At 50.9% G+C, this 20,103-nt stretch overlaps 2 protein-coding genes and 1 non-coding gene across 4 annotated transcripts; 1 reads left to right on the forward strand and 2 right to left on the reverse strand.

Moving 5' to 3' along the window:
- Positions 1 to 4,403: 4,403 nt before the first annotated feature.
- On the reverse strand, positions 4,404 to 4,510 carry LOC117029513 (U6 spliceosomal RNA). Its single transcript, XR_004424250.1, has one exon. It is a non-coding gene; the product is annotated as a U6 spliceosomal RNA (small nuclear RNA).
- Positions 4,511 to 6,218: 1,708 nt separating this feature from the next.
- On the forward strand, positions 6,219 to 12,690 carry TROAP (trophinin associated protein). 2 transcript variants are annotated; one of them, XM_033118778.1, is made up of 15 exons: positions 6,219 to 6,332; positions 6,587 to 6,741; positions 6,824 to 7,010; positions 7,532 to 7,689; positions 7,773 to 7,910; positions 8,106 to 8,188; positions 8,696 to 8,748; positions 9,217 to 9,335; positions 10,287 to 10,400; positions 10,508 to 10,591; positions 10,676 to 10,735; positions 10,985 to 11,119; positions 11,281 to 11,914; positions 12,176 to 12,369; positions 12,531 to 12,690. In XM_033118778.1, the coding sequence occupies exons 2-15, from the start codon at positions 6,598 to 6,600 to the stop codon at positions 12,576 to 12,578; spliced, it is 2,151 nt and encodes a 716-aa protein (XP_032974669.1). In that variant the 5' UTR covers positions 6,219 to 6,332; positions 6,587 to 6,597; the 3' UTR covers positions 12,579 to 12,690. The 2 variants fall into 2 exon arrangements, with proteins under 2 accessions (XP_032974669.1, XP_032974671.1); XM_033118780.1 differs by lacking the exon at positions 10,985 to 11,119.
- A 694-nt stretch (positions 12,691 to 13,384) lies between these two features.
- On the reverse strand, positions 13,385 to 17,410 carry C1QL4 (complement C1q like 4). The gene is made up of 2 exons (XM_033118028.1): positions 16,282 to 17,410; positions 13,385 to 14,130 (listed from the first exon to the last, which is right to left on the reverse strand). Exons 1-2 carry the CDS (start codon positions 16,816 to 16,818, stop codon positions 13,951 to 13,953), a joined length of 717 nt encoding a protein of 238 aa, XP_032973919.1. The 5' UTR covers positions 16,819 to 17,410; the 3' UTR covers positions 13,385 to 13,950.
- Between the last annotated feature and the right edge of the window lie 2,693 nt (positions 17,411 to 20,103).

The following is a 20,103-nucleotide window of genomic DNA, read 5'->3' on the forward strand; positions in this document are numbered from 1 at the left end:
CAAAGGAATGCTCCTTTGCTATCTTTAAGACTGCCCAGGAGAGGCAGTCTCTCTCCAGTCAGAAAGCATGTGGTTTTTTTCTTTAAGATGTCAAAACATCATAACATACAGAAGAAAAACAATTACACATATGTCACATATTACACAGTTCATCTGAAGAATCCCAGAATGATCCTACTAAGACTAAATTAGGGCTACATTCTTCCAGAATTTACAAAGGGATAAAGAGACAGAAAGTATAAAAGTTCAAAGTATGGATAATAGAGACAGAAAATCCTAAACCTATCCAACAGGAGTTTTAGTGGGAGAAAATAGAGAAAACGAGCACTTCCCAAACTTTAGCCATACAAGTCACGTGAGGATCTCATTAAAATGCTGATTCTCATTCAGTGAGTCTGGGGGGATGATGTTGCCCAGCTGTGAACCCAGACTTCAATAAAAATTCTCCAAAAGACAAGATGGGTGTATGTCTAGAGGTTGAAAGGCCCTTCAAGTGTTCATTTGGATAAATCAAAAACATACATGAAGGGGGCCGGCCCGGTGACTCAGGCGGTTGGAGCTCAGTGCACCTAACTCCGAAGGCTGCCGGTTCGATTCCCACTTGGGCCAGTGGGCTCTCAACCACAAGGTTGCCAGTTCAACTCCTCAGTCCCACAAGGGATGGTGGGCTGTGCCCCCTGCAACTAGCAACGGGCAACTGGACCTGGAGCTGAGCTGCGCCCTCCACAACTAAGACTGAAAGGACAACAACTTGAAGCTGAACGGCACCATCCACAACTAAAATTGAGAAGACAACAACTTGACTTGGAAAAACGTCCTGGAAGTACACACTGTTCCCCAATAAAGGGGAACAGTGTTCTCCTTCCCCCCCCAAAAAAAAAAAAACATACATGAAGGACACAGTGAAAGAGGAGAGAAATGACATTGGAGAGGAAGCAGGGCCTTATAAGCCATAAGACTCTGGAAAAACTTTGGTTGATTCTGGTTGCAACTGTAAAGGACACTTTAGAATAAACCATGTTACAATATTTCCTTTTCTGGAGAAGAAATGGAATTAATAAATTATCACCACCTTGTTTCCCCGAAAATAAGACCTAGCTGGACAATCAGCTCTATCGCATCTTTTGGAGCCAAAATTAATATAAGACTTAGTCTTATTTTATTATAAGACCGGGTATAATATAATATAATACAGGGTCTTATATTAATTTTTGCTCCAAAATACGCATTAGAGCTGATTGTCCAGCTAGATCTTATTTTTGGGGAAACACGGTATTGTTACTGAATTAAGGTCTGTCCAGTCTAAGGGCTAATTTATACATTTTTACAACATACAACAACATTCTTATATCTCTGCCCAGACTAGTATGATTTCTACTTTTAAAGATTTCTGTTAGAGAATGGAAAATGCTGGCTTCTTAATACCTCATATGAGAAAGGAAAAGTTACAATTGTTTGGCATCATTGTTAGTCATTTCTACACTAGTAACAATTATACTACACTTGATCTTGGCCAAAAGGCCAAGAAGCGATACACTAGTAATGATTATAAAAGGGTAACAGTGACATACCTTCCTTCTAGGAAACAGTTACCAGGCCATGTTCATAGAACTTGACCATTAAAAAAACACAAACAAACCTCCCTTTGCTACCCCTTTTAAGATAAAGGAACCTCAAATATTTGAAATGAAAGAATAAACCTCACCAGCAGAGTGTTGAGAAATCACCCTAAGTTACGTCTGATGCTTACTTAACATTTAGGTATATTAATTTTAGAATAAAGCAACTATAGAAAAATGCTTTTTTGGCTGATCTTCGTCTCTTTTTATTGCAAAATTTTTTATTTCAACTCATTAATTGGAGTCTTGCAAAGAGAAGAGAGCCTACATTATTTTAGCAAGTTTTTAAGATATTTGTAAGGACAATAGAAAGCCTTTGAAGTATTTTAAAGCAGGTAAATGATGCTTTTTAAAGACCAGTCTTGAACTCATGGTTTTCAATATATTTAGGTTAGAATAAATATAAATGTAAATGTGGCGTGTGTGTGTGCACACTCATGAATGTAGAGCGTGTTCCTTCGCTATGTCCACTGAGAAGGCCTGAGGCAGCCATATCCTAATACCAACGATCACATCTTGTGTCCAGTTCTTGGTTTTTAAATAACATTCTCCATTAAAAGGAACCAAAGCTCTTTGGAGAAATGGCTGATTCCAGACCTGATTCAGGGAAAGTATAAATTGAGCCTGAAACATGTTGCTATGCCAGAGAGAAAAGAAAACTAAAAAATGATGAATGCTAAAAGGATACAGTCATGCTGAAGGATACAGAAGACAACTTAAAAGGGTTGCCACTGACCAAATCAGAGACAACGTGAGTATGAAAATAAACAACATTAGTCAGTGGATAATAATCCACTGAATATAATAGGGATGTATGAGTCCATACTGATGTAATTAATAAAGTGAAAGTGTAATGAGGAATGGAATATTTACATAATACCGAAGTTCTCCTCCCTTCCCTCCCAAAAATACTTATTGATTACAAAGGGGAAAGAGTAATTTACAGCAGAGAAACCTGGCAGATACTACTTTAATCAAGTAATCAAAGTAACAGGACAGATGGAAACAGGCACCACCTGATGGGATACAGCAGGAAGAAAACAGCATCATTTCTGAGACAGTCCTGCCAAAAGATGCATACCCTGAGTGAAATTGTAAGGAAACATCAGACAAACCCAAATTGAGGGACATTTTACAAAAAAACTGGCCTGTAATCCTCAAAAGTGTCAAGGTCATGAAAGTCAAGAATGAAGAACTTTCCCAGGAGACTAAAGAGACATGACAACTAAATGTAACATGATTCTGGACTGGATCCTTTTGCTGTAAAAGGCATCATTGGAAAACTGGTGAAACTTGAATGGGGTCTGAAGTTTAGATGGTAGGAATGTATCAGTGTTCTTTTCCTGGTTTTGATGGTTTTATTGTGGTTATATAGGAAAATGTCCTTGTTAGCAGGAAATATACACTGAAGTATGGGGTGAGGGGAGAGATGATGGGGCAATATATTCGCAACTTATTTTTACATGGTTGAGTAAAAAAGTTCTTTGTACCATTCATGTAAATTTTCTGTACATTTAAGATAGTTTCAAAAAAACAGTGGATAAACAAAGTTATTCTTTGGAAAAACTTTAGATGGTTTCCCACAAACCAAGTTGCCCTGGTACTGCTACTATTTAATATAACATCGGAAGGTCTGTACAATGATGTAAGAAAAAACCAACAAAATAAAACAAAACAATAACAACAACAAAAGCCCAACAAGGTGTAAAGACTGAAAGGGAACATATAAAACTGTTTTTATTTGCAGAAGACATAATTATCTCTATAGAAAACCCAGCAAAATCAATAGACAAGAAAAGAGTTCATTAGGGTTGCCAGATAGAAAATCAATTTTCTTCCTCTACAGGCCTAAAGGAAATATTTGCAATGTCTAAAGTGGACATAAGATTAATATGTGAACACACAGTGAAATCTTATAAATCAACAAGAATAAAGACAGGAAAGTCAATAGGAAAAAATGTGCAAAGGACATGAGTACGTTTTTCAAAGACAGTGAAGCTCTTTTAGCTAACAAGAATATGAAATAACACTCAAACTCACTACTAATCAAGAAATGCAATTTAAAATACTCAAGAGTCCATTAGAAATGTAAAAATTAGAAAGCTGTGTAACATCAAGTGTTGGAGAGGATAAGAAGTGATAAGAACTCTCAAGTAATATTGTTAAGTGTATAAACAGCTACAGATCTTCTGAAAAATAATCTGGTGGTAGTGAAGTTAAGCGTACATAAGCCTCATGACCCACAAATTCCACTCCTGGGTAGTACATATCCCAGGGAAATTCTTGAATGGATTCAAAGGGGACCAAGTAAATCTCTAGCACAGTTCCTGGGTAGAACTGATGTAATTGCAGGGTCTTTATAAGAAGGAGGCAAAAGTGAGTGAGTAGTAAATGTGATTACAGAAGCCAGAAGTTATAGAGATGGAAGAAGAGGCCACAAGCTGAGGAATGCTGGCAGCCTCCAAAAGCTGGAAAAGGCAAACAGGCTCTCCCCTGAAGCCTCCAGAAGAAAAGGAGTCCTGCCAACACTTAATTCGATACTTCTGACCTCCAGGCCTGAAAGAGAATACATTTGTATTGTTTTAAGCCACTAAATTTGTGGCAATTTTTTTCAAATGAAAGTTTATTGGGGTGACAATTGTTAGTAAAGTTACATAGATTTCAGGTGTACAATTCTGTAATATCTCACATTGTTCACCACCCAGAGTCAGTTCTCTTTGCATCACCATGTATTAGACCCCATTTACCCTATTCTAGAGCCCCCTCCCTTTGCAATTTTTTTTTTTAAATATGGAACGCTTCACGAATTTGCGTGTCATCCTTGCGCAGGGGCCATGCTAATCTTCTCTGTATCGTTCCAATTTTAGTATATGTGCTGCCGAAGCGAGCACTCCCTTTGCAATTTTTAATAGCGGTAATAGGAAACTAATACACAACTCTACATATTTTACAAGCATATATCCATAGTAAGGCACATATATCAAGCACATTTAAGTGGTGCCAGCAAAGACAAACAGAAGCAGGTCATTCTGACCGCTGTGTAGAAAACAGATTGGATGCTTTGGTAGGCGTGATAGATACTCTGAGCACTGGCTCTTTTAAAGACTTTTCTAATATAAAAACAACTCTCTTGTCCCTTGATTCTGTGAAGGTGGTTACTGGGTATTGAAAGATGTATCACTCATGGTAAATCACTCAGTTTCTCTTATGAATTTGATTAGTGTGAGTCAGTCTGAAGATCTACCATGGCCCGTCTGACAAATTCAAGTTTCCAAGTTCGTGAAGATGAGGACCAACCTGCGCTGTGCTGACTACCTTAAAATCATGTAAAGCCACTGTGCAGCCAACCTCCATCTGGTGCCTCCCCATCCTTCAAACTTCAGCCCTTTTTCCTCTCTGTACCCCTGATGCCTAGCAAAGGGCCTTACATACAGCAGGCACATAGTGCTTGTTAGTAGCCATTCCTGCTGATCTAATGGTTAGGATTTGGTATATTCACAGTACCTGTCAGTGGAATGAGGTGACCTTCCCTTTTCCTCAGCTCAGACCATCTTTCTAGTTTTATTTCCTATGTTGCATCTACTCTTACAGACTCAGTATTCTCTGAACACTCCACATTCTTTCATGTCTGCTTGCCTTTGCAAGTACTGTTCCTAGTGACTAAAATAGTGTCCTCTTTCTAAAGAGGAAGTTCAAATATTACTTCTTGGCCATCTTCCTTGTCTCTCCATGCATTCATTTGATCAATTATTCATCTAGCCATTGACTCAACAAATACTTGAGAACTTTGAGAAGCTGGGCGCAATGCGAGACAGTGAAAATGTGACGGCAAGCCAGAGAAATGGCGTTTAATAAACATATTATGTTCACATTGATGAATATACAATTACTGAGACACATGCTCTGAGGAAACTAACGCTGTTCTTTGAGAGCACATCACCAAGGAATCTTTTTAGATTAGGGTGGGTTATGAGTAGAGGGGTTCAAGGAAGGCTTTTTTGAGGAAGGAACAGTGAATATCAATTTGGAGGCACGAATAGGCAGAATAGGAGCAAAAAAGGCATCGCAGACAGAGACGTGAAGGAACATAACAAATTTGAGGAATTGAAACTGGCAGTGGAGTCAGAACGCTGAGAATAAGGGGGAGAGTGATGCCTCGACCCAGGCACAACGTGCAGAAGATATTTTCTCTAAGTGTCTGGAGTGGAGTCCCCAAAGCTTGCCGCCGCGCTTAGGTTAGAGCTGGATGCACAGTTCCCACCGGCCGCCCACACAAGTAGCGGTCACCGGGACCACCAGCCCTTCCCACAATGCCGCGAGAGTGGCCTTTCCCTCACCAGTCCCAAGACCTCGCGAGAGGACGGCGCCCGTTGTTGCCCAGACTCCGGGTGCCACGCTTTCCCGGGCCTCAGCACAGCCTCCTCCTTCCTCTTACCCCGCCTTCCACCCCGCGCTCCGTTCTCGGATTGGCTGACCGAGCCCGGTCAGTTTTATCCAGGCCAGAAAGTGGCTCGACAACTAGTCCTGTTTCTGGCCCCGCCTCCAAAGCCTGCGGATTGGACAGCTGAGTCAGGTGTCACGCTCCTCTGCAGGAGTGCGGGCCAGCCAATCCGGAGCTTGGCGTATTTTACAAACTGGGGAAGTAGCTGGAGCAGAAGCCGAGTCAGGGAAAAAGCGAAGCAGTGGGGGCGACCCTGAGGAGTTTCGAGGAAGGTGCGGCGCGGGGATCTTGGAGGGAATGAGGGCTGTGGAGGATCATAAAGAGGAGAAGCAATTCGAGGTTCTGGGGCGAAAAACTAGGCTCAGGGTGCCTGGAGGTGGCACCCAGAAGAGCGGCCTTGCAGGCGCGTAGTCTTCTGGGCCCATGGATTTGGGCGAAGATGGAAGTATTAGGGATGTGAGGACCGGACCGGTGCTCCGAACTGCCTGACCTTTGATCCCTGATCCTGCCTTCTTCTCTGTCTCAGTTGTAGCCATCATGACCACCTTCCAAACCAAGAAGGATCCTCTCCTCCGGGGTGTATCACCCACCCCTAGCAAGATTCCGGTACGCTCAAAGAGACGCCCGCCTCTCCCCACGGTCAAGCCCTGCGCCCTGGACCAGGAGAATCAAGATCCAAGGGTAAGAAGACAGTAGCTACAACGAGGCAGCACATACCAGCAATGCATTGCAACGCTGAACTTTTTGTCCTCCCTTACCCCAGAGATTGGAGCAGAAGTTCAGTATACAACGTCCCCTGGTTGACTCAGCAGGCCCCAGGCCGAAAGCCACACATCAAACAGAGAAATCAGAAAGATTGGTGGGGAGCACCCAGCTCCGGAACGCCTTGGGGGAGCTCAGGCCTAGCCCTAGGAGACAAAATGTGGGGCCTGGGCCCTCTCCCCAGACAGGTACCTGTTGGAGGCCTAGAGCCCAGTCTTCCTGGCTGGGTGGGAGAATAGGATGGGCGTAGCGGGCTTTGGGTGCTCTGCACTCCTCCAGTCTCCTGCTGACTATGAGTCCTGGGCCCTGCTCCTGGAAAGCTCTTTGCTCTTAGAAGCTCTCTCCTTTCTTCAGCAAAATGTCATCTCTTCTAAAGCCTTTCCAGCTCCCTAGTCACAATCAATTGCTCTGTCTTCTAATACTTTGCAATACTCTTTTATAAATTGTCCATACTTTGGCTTGAGTCTGTTACCTCTCTATAGTTTGATGATAGCTTCTTGAGAATAGGAGCTTTGTCGTATTCATCTTTGAGCCCCAGCGCCTAGCATAGTATGTTACATAAAGTTCTGTGAACATTTGGTGAGTTGAGTCCAATTATATGAATCTCTTTGGCTCACTGTTACACCTCCAGGTGATTACGCTCGGGTACCTGACCCCTCAGCCTTCCCCCTTCCTGTTCCTCCTCACCTTTCCTTCTCTTCTCTTGCAGAGGTTCCAGGGGTTATAGAGTTTGTGGCTGACCCTGAGGCCCTGGCCACTATCCTGTCAGGTGAGGGGGTGAAGAACTGTCAACTGGGGCGCCAGCCCAGTTTGGCTCAGAGAGTACTGGTTCGAGGGAACCAGGGAGGCACCATGCGGAGGGGCCAGGTAATGAGACAGGATATGTGGAGATCAAGTTTGGGTGGACTGAAGAGGGAATCCTGAGCTGATAGCCTCTTTTGGGATCCCAGGGTGCCCGGGCCTCTGCATATTTGGCCCCTAGAACCCCCACCCACAGACTGGACCCTGCCAGAGTTTCCTGCTTTTCAAGATTGGAGGGACCAGGACCCCGCAGCCGGACCTTGTACGCCCAGAGGCTAGAGGCTCCGGTGAGTACCCTTGGGGGGCTGATGATACTCATGGCTTCTGGGAGCTCCTTCCAGGGACAAAACTTGGTCTTCGGAGAGAAGGTATCTCATGATGAGCCAGAGGGGTTCTGTGGAGGCATATTGGGTTGGTGGTAAAGCCTGAAGGTCTGCAAGCCACCTCTGACTCTGCTTTTTTCTTTTGCTTTTATGGGTCAGATTCCACCTTCAGAACCTTCCGTTTACTCCTCAGCTCGCCCCAGCTTCCAGGAGCCAAGAAGAGAGACAGGTGGCAGTAGCTGGTGAGAAGGAGGGGGTCATTTAGAAAAGAATGATCCAATGTCTGATACAGGGGTCCCTCAAAACGGGGGCCTTCCAGTAGCTTTAAAACTTCCTACCGACTCAAGAGGGGAAGAGGGAAACCTGTGACTGTCCAGGGTGAACCTTTGGAATAGGATTCAGGCCCTTATAGCCAGACCTCAGTAGGACATCAGTTTCTTCAGGTTGTAGGGGGAGGAAGGGCAAAAAAACGAGAAGTATTATGTCTTTTGTTTCATGGCTAGAGCACAGACTGTGTAATAAACAGAATCTGAGTTTGATTCCTGACTCTCAGCGCTTACTAGTTACGTAAGCTTCCCTGAACCTCCAAGCTTCAATTTCTTTAATCTGTCAAATGAGAATAATGTTTGTGTCATCATTAGAGTGTGTTGTGAGAATTAAATAAGACCATGTTTGTAAAGCAGTTAGCACAGTGCCCAGCTCACACCTGGTACTCAGTGACTGCTAGCTGCTTCCCTTATTGTCATCAGGACTTCAGTGAGCCAGGCCTCGGGATTGCTCCTGGAGACCCCAGTCCAGTCTGGTGAGTGTATGTGGCCATGGGAGAGAACAGGGGCAGGTGGGATGCCTGCAGTGGGGAGCAAGACAAGAAAGCTCAGCAGGCTAGGGAAAAGGGGGAAAGGCCAGATCTGAGGGAGCCAGAGAGGAAGAGACCTTGATAGGCCAGAGGTTGGCCCAGTTGCACTTGCATCAAAGGAAGTGGTCCCCATTTCTACCCTCTCCCTGCCACTTCGTACAAGATTTACCTTCCACTCACTCTTCTATCCTCAGCCCCGAAGAGCCATCGCCACACTGAGCCCACTCAGGGTGTTCAGATTAATAAGTGAACTATTATTGAGATAGTTCTGGACTCCAAGGAGATGCTGGATGGGGCCACATGGGGCAGTGGGGATTGTCAAACTGTCATACCCTCTTTAGCGTTTACAAAGCCTGTGCCGGACTTTGGTGCTATAGTTCCACACACTATAGCACATTTCCTGTCTTCTCCTAGCTTCCTCTCTCCCTGAAGGAGGACATGAAATTGTCACACACCCAGATGAAGGAGGGGGCCCCCTCGGTCTGGCGCAGTGGGTTCCATTAAGAGAAACTGGAGAGATAATCCACACCAGGGTGAGATCGGACCCTCCTGGGATGGGGGCAGTGGGGAGGAGTGATGCTTGGAGGAATTCCCCAGCAGCAACTAGCACTGAGGATTGGGGGTGAGCCAGGCAATCCTGAGTGTCAGATGGGTTTGGGTTTGGGTTTGCTCTCCATGGGCCCAAGCCCTCTCCAGAGTGGGACTGGCCTCCAGCGTGGGGCCTGGGGGTAAGAAATCACGGTTTACCAGTTGTCTAGGGCCTGGGGGTAAGAAGTCACAGTCTGGTATATATTTGTATCACCATCAGATCAGTACTGAGAAATCTGGCATTTGTTAACCAAAGCATTCATTCATTCACTCCACGAGTATTAATTGATCAGCTACTGTGTGTCAAGCAGTGCTCTAGGTTCTAGATATACAGTAGTAAATAAGTTCACATTCTAGAAGGGGGAGGCAAAAAGTAAATGCATTGTAAAATATATAGTATAAATACGTCGAATGCTAAGTTCTCTGTAAAGAAAATAAGGCACCAAAGGGGAAGTGGAAGTAGGGGTAAGGGTTACTACTACAATTTCAAATAGATTGGGCAGGGGTATGGCATGGAGAAGGTGATGTTTAAGTGAAGACCAGAAGGAGTTGAGGGAGTGAGCCATACAGATATCTGGGGGAAGAACATTCCAGGAGAACTGCGGGTGCAAAGGCCCTGAGGAGGGAATGTGCCTAGTGTGTTTAAGGATCAGCCGAAAGGCGACACCAGTGAGGATAAAGCAAGTACAGGAAATGAGGTTAGAGGATCAGCCTGGGTAAGGATTTATAAACCATTGTAAGTCCTTGGCTTTTACTTGGAATGAGATGAAAGCCATGGGGAGGGGGATGGACAAGGGAGTGACATGATTTGATTAGGTCTTAAGAGAATCACACTGGCTGCTGTAGTGAGAACAAGATCTAGAAAGGATCATTCTTCCACCTTGTCCCTTCCACAGGATAGCCGTGCTTGCCACCTGATGCCCTCCCCTGGCCGTCTACTACCATCTGTCACCCGTCCATCCCCCTTTGGATTGGCTCAGCGAGTTCCTTCCCCTGGCCCCTCAGCTCTGGTTTGCACCCACAGTTCCTGGGGACTGGACAAGGGCAGAACAGTCTGGCTGGGCTCCCTGCTAGATCTAGGTTTTGTCCCTGCTCAGCCATCCCCATCTTTTCCCAGGCCTCATATTCAGTGTTGCGGCGTCTCGCCATTCGCCCCAAAACCCAGGTCACGCCCATCCCATCTGCCCCCAGAGATCAGCAGGTAAGAGAGGGTACAGGAGGTAGCTGGCAGAGGAAGGGACTGGATGGGTACAGGGAGAATTATGACATCTCACTTCTGTCCCAGGCCCGATGTTTGAGTGGCCCTTCCCCTCAGTCTTGCCCTGAAGAGCCTGCCCTAACCTGGGTAAGTGCTGAAAGCCTTCCCATGCTGAGACCTCGCTGTTAGCCTGAGGCCCAGCAGTGTGAGGCAGGTGGGCTCTCTGGAAAGCTACCTAATTCTCCCACTCTCCCTGCTTCTCTAGTGTCTCTCCTAACCTCAGTCTAGGGCTTCTCAATTAGGGACCTCATCCCTCCCTCATGAGGGTGAGACTCAGACTAGTTTTCCTCCCCCAGCGGGGCTTCCTCACATGGTCCCTCTCTTCCCATGTGGCAGGAGCAGATTGCAGTCCGGTTATTTGACCAGGAGAGTTGTATAAGGTTACAGGAGGGGACTGGGAAACCACCTGTGGCAACTCCTCATGGACCCCACCCTAGTAGAACCCCCAACCTCCAGGAGCTGAAGATGCAGGTGGGCCTGTGTGGGCAACAGCTTTGATGCCTGCTGGGCAGTGAGAGAGCTGGGGAGGGAGACGCAGGAGGAGAGGGGGTGTGGGGATAGGACAGTGTAGTGGATAGAGACTTGAACTCACATCTTCACATCACACTTGGCGTACTGTCTCCCACCCACAGCGCATCAGTATCCTGCAGCAGCTTTTGCAACAAGAGGTAGAGGGGCTGGCTGGGGGCCAGTGTACCCCTGTTAATGGAGGCTCCTCTCTGGATATGGCTGAACTACAGCCCCTGCTGGCTGAGATTCCTAGAACTCTGAATGCCCCAGAGCATAATTTGGGGGCTTTCCACCTTCATGAATCGTTAGAACACTCTGGACTGCCAAAGCGCTGCCTTCCAGAAGAGAGTGGGCAACCACAGCTCTGCCCTGGAGCAGAGCCTGAGGTAGCTCAACTCCACCCTCCAGCAGAGCCAGGGCCCCCAGAGTCCTGCCAGAGGAGGGAGCCTGAGATACCAGAGCCTACGCCCCAGGAACAGCCTGAGGTATCAGAGGCCTGCCCTCTGGTGGATCCTGGATCCCTTCAGGTCTGCCTCCAGGGGCAGACTGGACTCCCAGCGCCCTCCCCTAGGGTAGAGCCTGGGACATCAGAAGTCTGCTCCCTGGCACCTAGTTGTCCAGAGTCCAGCCCACAGCCCTGCTGCAGTCAGTGGGCTCCAGCGACCACCAGCGTGATCTTCTCCTCCCAACGCCCCCTTTGTGCCAGCCCCCCTATCTGCTCACTCCAGTCTCTGAGGCCCCCAACAGGCCAGGCAGGTAAGGAGTCTGTTGGAAGGGGTTGTGAACAAAGGAGGTCCTAATCTCTCGCTGGGAGAGGGCCCCCTGCCCTGCCCCAGGTGATCCCAGGCTTCTACCCTGCCCCAGTCTGACTGTCCTTCAGCAAGAATGGAGGAGCTGGGCCTCCAGCCCTGTGCTACTATTGGCTTGGACCTCGGTGGGGGAGTGAGAAAGGGCAGTATATAGTGGGAGTATAGGATTCCAGAGCCCACCCTGAACTCTATGGCCTTTGGCCCTCAGGCCCCAGCAATCTGGCTCCTCGAACCCTGGCCCTGAGGCAGCGCCTCAAAGCATGTCTGACCGCCATCCACTGCTTCCATGAAGCACGCCTGGATGATGAGTGCGCCTTCTACACCAGCCGAGCCCTTCCCCCAGGCCCCTCCCGGGTCTGCACCAACCCTGTGGCTACGTTACTGGAGTGGCAGGACAACCTGGTGAGCCTCGCATCCACAGCCGCTTGTGCCTGCACAGCAAACCTGTGGGAAGTAGGGAGTGGGACAGGGGGCCAACATGGGCTCCTTTACAGAAGTCAGTGGGGAAGGGTTGGATCAGTTCAAGGATGGCTGGGCTGTGACAAGGTCTTCTCTCTCACCAGTGTTTTATTCCAGTTGGTTCTGCTGCCCCTCAGGACTCTCCATCATGAGGCGTCTGTCTTCACCCCCTGCTGTCCTGCCTTACTCCTTTCTTTTAGCCCTATTTATTGTCGATCTACGGGATTGGGAGCCGACATCCTTTTGTCCTTCAATAAAGTTTCTAAACTGTCAGAATGTCTGTTCCCTCTGGTCTGACGTAGGCCAGCTACTACAGTTGTTCTCCAGTTTTCCACACGGTGGCAGTGTCCTCCAGCTTAGAGCCAGGCCAGCCCTGGGCTCTCAGGATCCGCCAGGCTCCCTCACCTAGGAGCTGTCGCAAACAGGGAAAGTCATCCTACTCACCCTCTCAGCAAGTTCTGAGTGTTGGGGGACAAATGTGGGCCTTTGGGGAGCTGCTCTTCTTCCTGCTCCTTGAGATCAGCGCCACTGCCAGGAGCCATCAGTAACTCCCTCATCCCCTAGAACTCCTCCTCCTAGACTGGTCAGCACCTCTGCATCAGGCAGAAAGCAGAACTCTCCTGTGTATCATTCTGGTTGGTGTCTCCCTACAATGTAAGGCTCAAAGCTCTCCTGAAGCTGATACCACCCCACCTGTCCCTTCCCACATCACAGCAGAAGCCCTGGGTGACCCCTCTTCCCCCAGAGTCAGGCCTTGCCTGGAAGAACTCAACTTTTGCCTCTGGTATGGTGGGAATCTTTGAGGAGTAAGGGAAAGGGTCAGCCGCTTGTCACCACTCTGTGCACCAGTTAAGAGGCACACCACACACGTTCTCTAACTTCACTTTATTGGAAGCAGCAGCAGCAGCTGTACCCCAGGTCCCAGCCCGGATGAGGGTGAAATGGGGACTGTACAGAATGAGTTTTAAATACTAGGAAAGAATTCACTGGTTCCTCCAGTTCATAGGAAGGCTGCCAAGGCCTGAGCCTGGAGCCTGAAAATGGAGATGAGGGGAGGAGGGGATGGTGAGAGAAAGTTGTCATGACAGAGGACCAGTGCCTACCGCGTCCTAATGTCTCCTCCCGCCTAGATGGTCTCCTTCTGTTTCTGTTCTCTCCTTCCCAAAATGGTATTTCCCCAGCTTCTGGCAGAAGAGAGGGTCACGACCCCCGCCCCTCTCGGACCGGCATTCACAGGCCCCGCGCGCACGGATGAGGGTGGTCCCTTCCCAAACTGTTCTGCTCCTCCTCCTCCTCCCGCCTGGCCTCCTCGGCTCCCCAGCCACTTGTACTCGGGAGCACCAACAGTCCGCCGCCCATTAAGGCCGCCTCCAGGAGCGAGAGGGCCCGCCCCATCGCCAGGCTCTCAAAGAATGGGGTGGTGCTTTGGGTGGTGCCGGCTGCAGGTGGGTGAGGAGGGGAGTGGAGGCGAAGAGCGAGCAGGATGGGGGCTGGGGGTCAAACGAGTAGGGGATGGGGCCCGGCTCAGTCCGGGTAGATGATGAAGCCAGAGAAAGTGCTATACTTGTTGGTGTTCCCTCCGTGCACCTTCCCGCCGTCCAGCTTGATGAAGACTTCATCGCCCACATCCAGGTGCAGGATGACGCTGTTGCTGGCGTAGTCGTAGTTCTGGTCTGCGTCCTGGGCAATGGCGCTGGCCCGGACCTATCGAGAGAGAACAGAACAACACCCTCACGCCCTGTGCGGAGCTGGGCTGACGAGAGAGGCCCGGCCGAGGAGGTGCAGCTGGGCCTAGGAAGGCGGCGCAAGGGTAGCGGGTTACAGGGGGGCGGGGGAGGACAAGGAGAGGCCAGGAGGCACCGCCATCACTAGTTGTGCGACTCCAGCAAGTTTCACGCCTTCTCTAATCCTCAATTTGAACCATAAGGTGGGAGGTAATAACAGAGCCTATCTTCTAAGGTTGTTAGGATTAAATGAGTTACTATAACACATGTCAAACGCGTTAGAACACTACTTTGCACATAGAAAACGCTATAGGAGTTTGCTGTAATTCTTCTTATCATTAAAAAATTAAAGTTATGCTGTAAGATAATTTCTAAAATTCGGAACCCCATCTGGCCTCCTAAACTTGTGTTCCCTTCCCCCAGTGATAGGGTACAGGTGTGTCTGTGTGTATGCAATGGTGCAGGCCTTAAATGGGAAGTTGCAATGATGCATTCTAGCCTCCGGGGTGCCCATTTCCTCTCCTAGCGGCCTCTGGCTCCCCCACGTGGGGGTCGCCTTCTGCCCCAACAAGTAGCCCCCGCCTCCCCTCTGGCCTCTCTGCTGCTTGTCGCCTCCGGCGGCCGCCAGCCCCGCTCCCAACCCCCTTTTTCTGTCCCTCGGGGACTGGTTATTAACTCATTAATTATTCATCATTATTCTAATCACTGTTTACCATCCTCAGGGCCCGCAGCGCCCACGCCGTGGAATACAGAGTGGGAGCCCAGTGGCCCCCGCCCCCTCCGAAACCGACACACTCTAGATACACACTGCCTCCTCCGTCTGCTCACAGACACCCCACATAGACCACGCACACCTACTCAGTGCCACATGCAGATAGACATGCTCTATTCTCGCACTTTCACTCTGACACCCCCAGACATACTCGCATCACACACACACACTCTCCCTTGTACACATTCTCACTCCCATACACACACACTCTTACTCCCTTTCCTTGGGTTCCTGGCAGCCTGCTGGGAGGAGACCCCCATGCAGTGCCTAAGGGTCTTGGAGCCGGACAGTGCTGCAGCTGTAGCAGGACCAAGGTTTCGGACCGCCCGGGTGAGCAGGACTGATGTGCCAAGGTGAACACTACCCAATTACACTAAGAGATCACCGCTAAGCCCCAACCTTACACCCTGCGCAGGCACCTAACCCAACCCCCACCCCTGCAGGCCTCTCACTCGCTCTACGTGTGTCCCGGTCTTCGAGCTAAGTCCTTGGGGCTATTCTCCCAAGTCAAGGCGGCAGTGACTCAGATTCTGAGCACAGGGACAGGGGCAACAGATCTTGGAGGCCAGAGGCTGCCAAGGAGGATGTGCGGCCTACTGGAGCAGGCCGGGGTCCAAGGCTTCTGCTTTATCTGTCCTTTGCCTTTTTCCTCCCCCAAACCCGTTCTTTCATGCCGCCTGGCTGATCGCTGAGCTGCTATACAATTTTTCACCTCTGCCTACAGACTCAGTATTAGCTGAGGGTAAGGCGCGCTCTAGAAGTGGCCCTAGGCCCTGGGGCTAGCAGTAGAGCTGATGGCAAATGAAAAAGTGTTTTCCTTCTTTTTTACCTTTTCCTCAAAAATCCAAGCTGAATGATCCCAGACAGAACGGCTGCTGACTGCCTACTGCCTGGGACACAGATTCCATTCTAATTTCAAGGAGCCAGACTCCAGGTAACTCACCCATCGCGAGGCTGGGAAACCCGAAGGCCAGGAGGGTTCCCCAGAAGAGAGAGTAGCCCAAGACAGGATGAGAAAAAAAGGTTAATTGGCAGGGCAAGACACCAAGGAGGTTTGGTATACCGTTGCCTATAGTTGGGGTGTTGAGGTAGTAGCTGCAGAGGCATTACGCTTTGAGTCCTGAGTTCTAATTCTGATACCATTCCTAACGCTCCGCGAGACCCCTGGGCAGGTCGTTTCCTTTCTCCGACCCCAGTTCCTCTTTGGCTAGAGGAAGCTGTTTCTGAGTTCTTGGCAGCCTGGCATTCCTGGATTCAGAGATGCTGTTTGGGGAAGGGGATCGGGTTGTGTAATGAGTGCAGGGAAATTTTGAAAGCTACCCCATGGATCTGGGGCTGGGTGGGGAAGGGTCATCTCACCTGTCCATTTTTCATCAGATCGGCCCACATGCTGGTTCCGTCGCCGCCGCGCATAAGCACATGGTAAGCGAAGAAATAGACACCCGGCATGGGGCAGGTGAACTTCCCGCTGGCCGCCTCATAAGCGTTGCCCACGTTAGTCACCACGTCGTCGAAGCGCAGCACCTCATAACCCTCGTGTGGCCGCCGCAGGCCCGCGTAGAAGGCAATGCGAGGCACGTAGCCGGCAGGGGGCGCCACCCCGCCAGGGCCGGGGCCGGGAGGACCCGGGGGCCCTGGCCTGCCCGGCTCTCCTGGGGGCCCTCTGGGACCTGGCGGTCCCGGGGGTCCTCGCAGACCTGCCTTCCCGCGCCGGCCCACCTCTCCTTTGGAACCCGGCGGGACTGGGGGCACAGAGACGGGCGCGCCGTCGGGTCCTGGGCCTCGCGGTCCATGCGGGTCGCACACCATGCGACAGCGACCCAGCATCTCATAGTGCGCGGGTCCGCGGGAGCTGTGCACCAGCAGCGGAATAGCCACCAGCAGCAGCAGCACCATGGCCACCCCGACGGCCGCGCCCACCACCCGCTTGCGGCGGCTCAGACGCGACGCGGCCAGGGCCAGAAGATCCTCTTCACTCTTGGGCGCAATGGCGGTGGAGGCCGGGGGCTCTTCGCGGGCCCCTGAGGCGGTGGCCGGGCTCGGGCCTGGGTCGGGACCCCCCCGACGGCTGCGCCCGGCCCCCCCGCCCCTGCAGGCTCCCGCCTCAGCGGTGCCGTTCCCCAAACCTTCCGTCAAGGCGGAGGTCCCCGCGTGAGTTGGGCCAGGGGCAGCTCCCGACGGTTCAGAGCCCGTGGTCCTCTGTTACCCTCCTGTTCAGCCTAACGTTCCCGGGCGCCTGACATCTGCGGCTTCTCGGACGGCTGGTTTCTTACAGATCTAGGATGCTTGCTCTCTGGACAGCTGCTTTCTCAAGGATGGCGGCACCTAGGTCCCCAGCTACCCAGACGGATTGCTCCCGGCCGGAAAGGGGACTACTCTCCGAGCTCTGGACGTCCCGGGCTCTGCTCTTTGGGTGGTGCCCACCGGACTCGACCTCGTAGGTTTGCGCTCTGACTCTTGGCGAGCATTGACCCGCCTTTATACCCCAGCCGCAGCCCCAGCCCCTGCTAGAGCCCTGGCCCCGCGTCTCTCTCCTGCTAGCGCGCTGCCTCTCTGCGTCCCTAACCTTCCTCCCCTCCCTCCCAGGGCGGCGGTGCGGATGGTGAGAGCAGCTGCGCGCGGGGAGCCGCTATATGCGGCCGGGGGCGGAGCGACCCCTGGCGACCAGAGCAGGAAGCGCGGGGGCGGGGCAGGCGGCGGCTCCCACCAGCGGGCCCCCAGCCTCTCGGTTGCTACCCGGCTCTCTGAATCGATTGTGCAGGGGTTCACTGCCCCCATCCTATCCTTACTTTCACCCTCTACCCGGAGTTAGGTATTCCCAGAGCCCAGAGAAAGCCAGAAAGAGCAATGGGATAAAAAGAGGTCGAGATATATAGATAAGACAGAGGTGGATTCCTGAGCTAAAAAGAGACACCCCCCAAAAAAAAAGAAAAGAAAGAAAAAGGAAAATAAAAATCCATCAAACAAACCAAGAAGGGCGACAAGAGAGAAATTCGCTACCCCACGCGCCGCAGTGCCCATGACCAAATAACAAATGGTCAAGGGTTCAGCAGATTCGTTGGCCTGAACTGGAAAAGGCAAATCTCCAGCCACCCCTACCCTTGACCCCCCCCCCAGTGTTGGGGGCGCAGAGCAGCGGAGAGAATGAGGGAGCAAGAGAGAGTGAGAAAACAGACCAGCCTGTGGGAGGGAGCCGGAAAGCAGAGAAAGAGCGACAGAAATCTGAGGGAAAGCCAGATAGAGACACAGAGACAGAGACAAAGTGTGGAAAAGAGACTGACAGCCCCAGAGGGGGTGAGGGAGAGACAGAGACGGAGAGAGAGAGACCAGAGCTGAGACAGGTTGACAGATCGAGAGAGAAATGTAAATGGCGCGCTGCAGAGAGACACCCAGGTCCGTGTTCGGACTCCAATGTGACATATCAACTGTGGGGAAGACGCGGGGGCGGGGCTGTTCTTCAGCAGAGTGGTAAGCTCTGGGCCTGTGCATTGTGACAGTATGCTGGCAAGTGTGGATGTGGCCATGGGCCCCTGGCCTTGTGTGTACCTGGGTGAGTGTGACTGTGGATTGTGTGTTGTCTTTGTGTATTTGTGAGGGCTATTTTAAGGGAGATTTTGTATTTGTCTTCCTCTTAGTCCCTAAATATGGGACCCTGTGAATAAATGAATGCCATCTCTTCTTCCTTCCCGGGACTGAAGAGTAGATAACCTACTGGAGAAAAGAGTCAGAAGGCAGATTTGTCCCACTCACCCTGCCTAGCCCAGCCCAGCTCCAGCCCTTCCCTAGTCCCAGACATTCCCTAGGATCTCTGCCACCTTCCTTCCCCCTTCCTCAAATGTCTACAGTTAGATGGAAACCCAGAGAAGTTGGACCCCACATAATAAATGTTTTGAGGAGGGGTTTGAAGTTGGTTATGCAAATGACCATAACCAAAATGCAGATTAAGTGCTAGGCGCCCTCCTGTGAGAGGTGACTGTGCCTGCCATTTCAGATGACCAAGAAGGAACACAAGCTTTGATAGATCCCTCTCTGTAAGGGGACAGGGTCCAGAGGAAAAGCTAGCGGCTGCATTCCTCCTCAGAGTCTTGCCTCTCTGGGGGAAATTTCTTGCTCACAGGGATGCCAGGGCCTGGAGAAGGGGCTCCAGGACTGGCAAAGTGGGGATGTTCGGAGACCCTGGACTGTAATGTATAGGAATGTGATGTGTTAAGTGGAGGGCACAAGACACACCAGGGCATGATTATTGGGTGGAAGGTGATTTCCTCATTTCTTGTTTCCTGTACCCCTTCCCTGCATCGCCCAGCCCATAATGATGCAGGAGAAAGAGGTTGCTGAGGCTGGGCCTGTGTGGAGGGAGGCCCCTACATGCTTGAAAGGGTTGGAAGAGAAAGAATTGGCAGTCAGTGGGGGAGGGGCCTCCTCCTCCAACCATAAATACAAATTTTATTCAAGGTCTTTGTCGCCATTTGTCTTCCTCGGGGGGCTGAGGGCCATGTCGGCCCCGTGCATGTCTAATTCCGGATCTGCTCCCCCAGGCTGGATGATGGATGGATCAGAGAAGAGAGAGCAGGCTTGGGCTCACATCAGCCTCCCCTGCCCAATCCTCAAGCCCCATCGACCCCAGGTCCTACCACCCCTCTGCTGACTCCTCCCCTTCCCTCCGTTCACCAGAGGCCCTCTTTGCTCAGCCTCGCTCCCCACCCGGCTCTCCTGCTCCCTCTTTTTGAGCCCCTCACCTCAGCCCCTTTCAGGTCCCAGCCCTCTTCTCTCTGGAGCTTCCTTTCTCCTCCTAGCCCCAGCCCAGGCTTTGAGCTGCGGTGACCAGCAGGGCTGCAGGCAGCAGCCGGTGTGTGTGGTGGGGGGAGCAGGCTTGGCTCACAGGGAGCTGAGGGGCCAGCTCCATGAATTTATTCATGTTCTGTTGCTCTTTCCCCACGCTCTGGAATGAAGCTGCCAGCTCACCAGGTCCTTATTGCTTCCCCTGCAGCTGTCACATTGGACCAAGGAGGGACCTGGTAGGGTCAAGGCTTGCCATTGCTCCTGGGGCCAGAAGCTAAGTGTCTAGGCTCGAGAGGAAATGCTGGGGCCCAGGCTGGAGTCTGGAACCATTTACCCAGAGCTTCTCAGGCAGCCAAACTGGGAGGCCCCAGGGAGGTGGTGTGGTTGGGAATGGGAAGTAGG

The sequence above is a fragment of the Rhinolophus ferrumequinum genome, chromosome 10, assembly GCF_004115265.2.
Source record: "Rhinolophus ferrumequinum isolate MPI-CBG mRhiFer1 chromosome 10, mRhiFer1_v1.p, whole genome shotgun sequence".
In the NCBI taxonomy this organism is placed as follows: Eukaryota; Metazoa; Chordata; class Mammalia; order Chiroptera; family Rhinolophidae; genus Rhinolophus; species Rhinolophus ferrumequinum.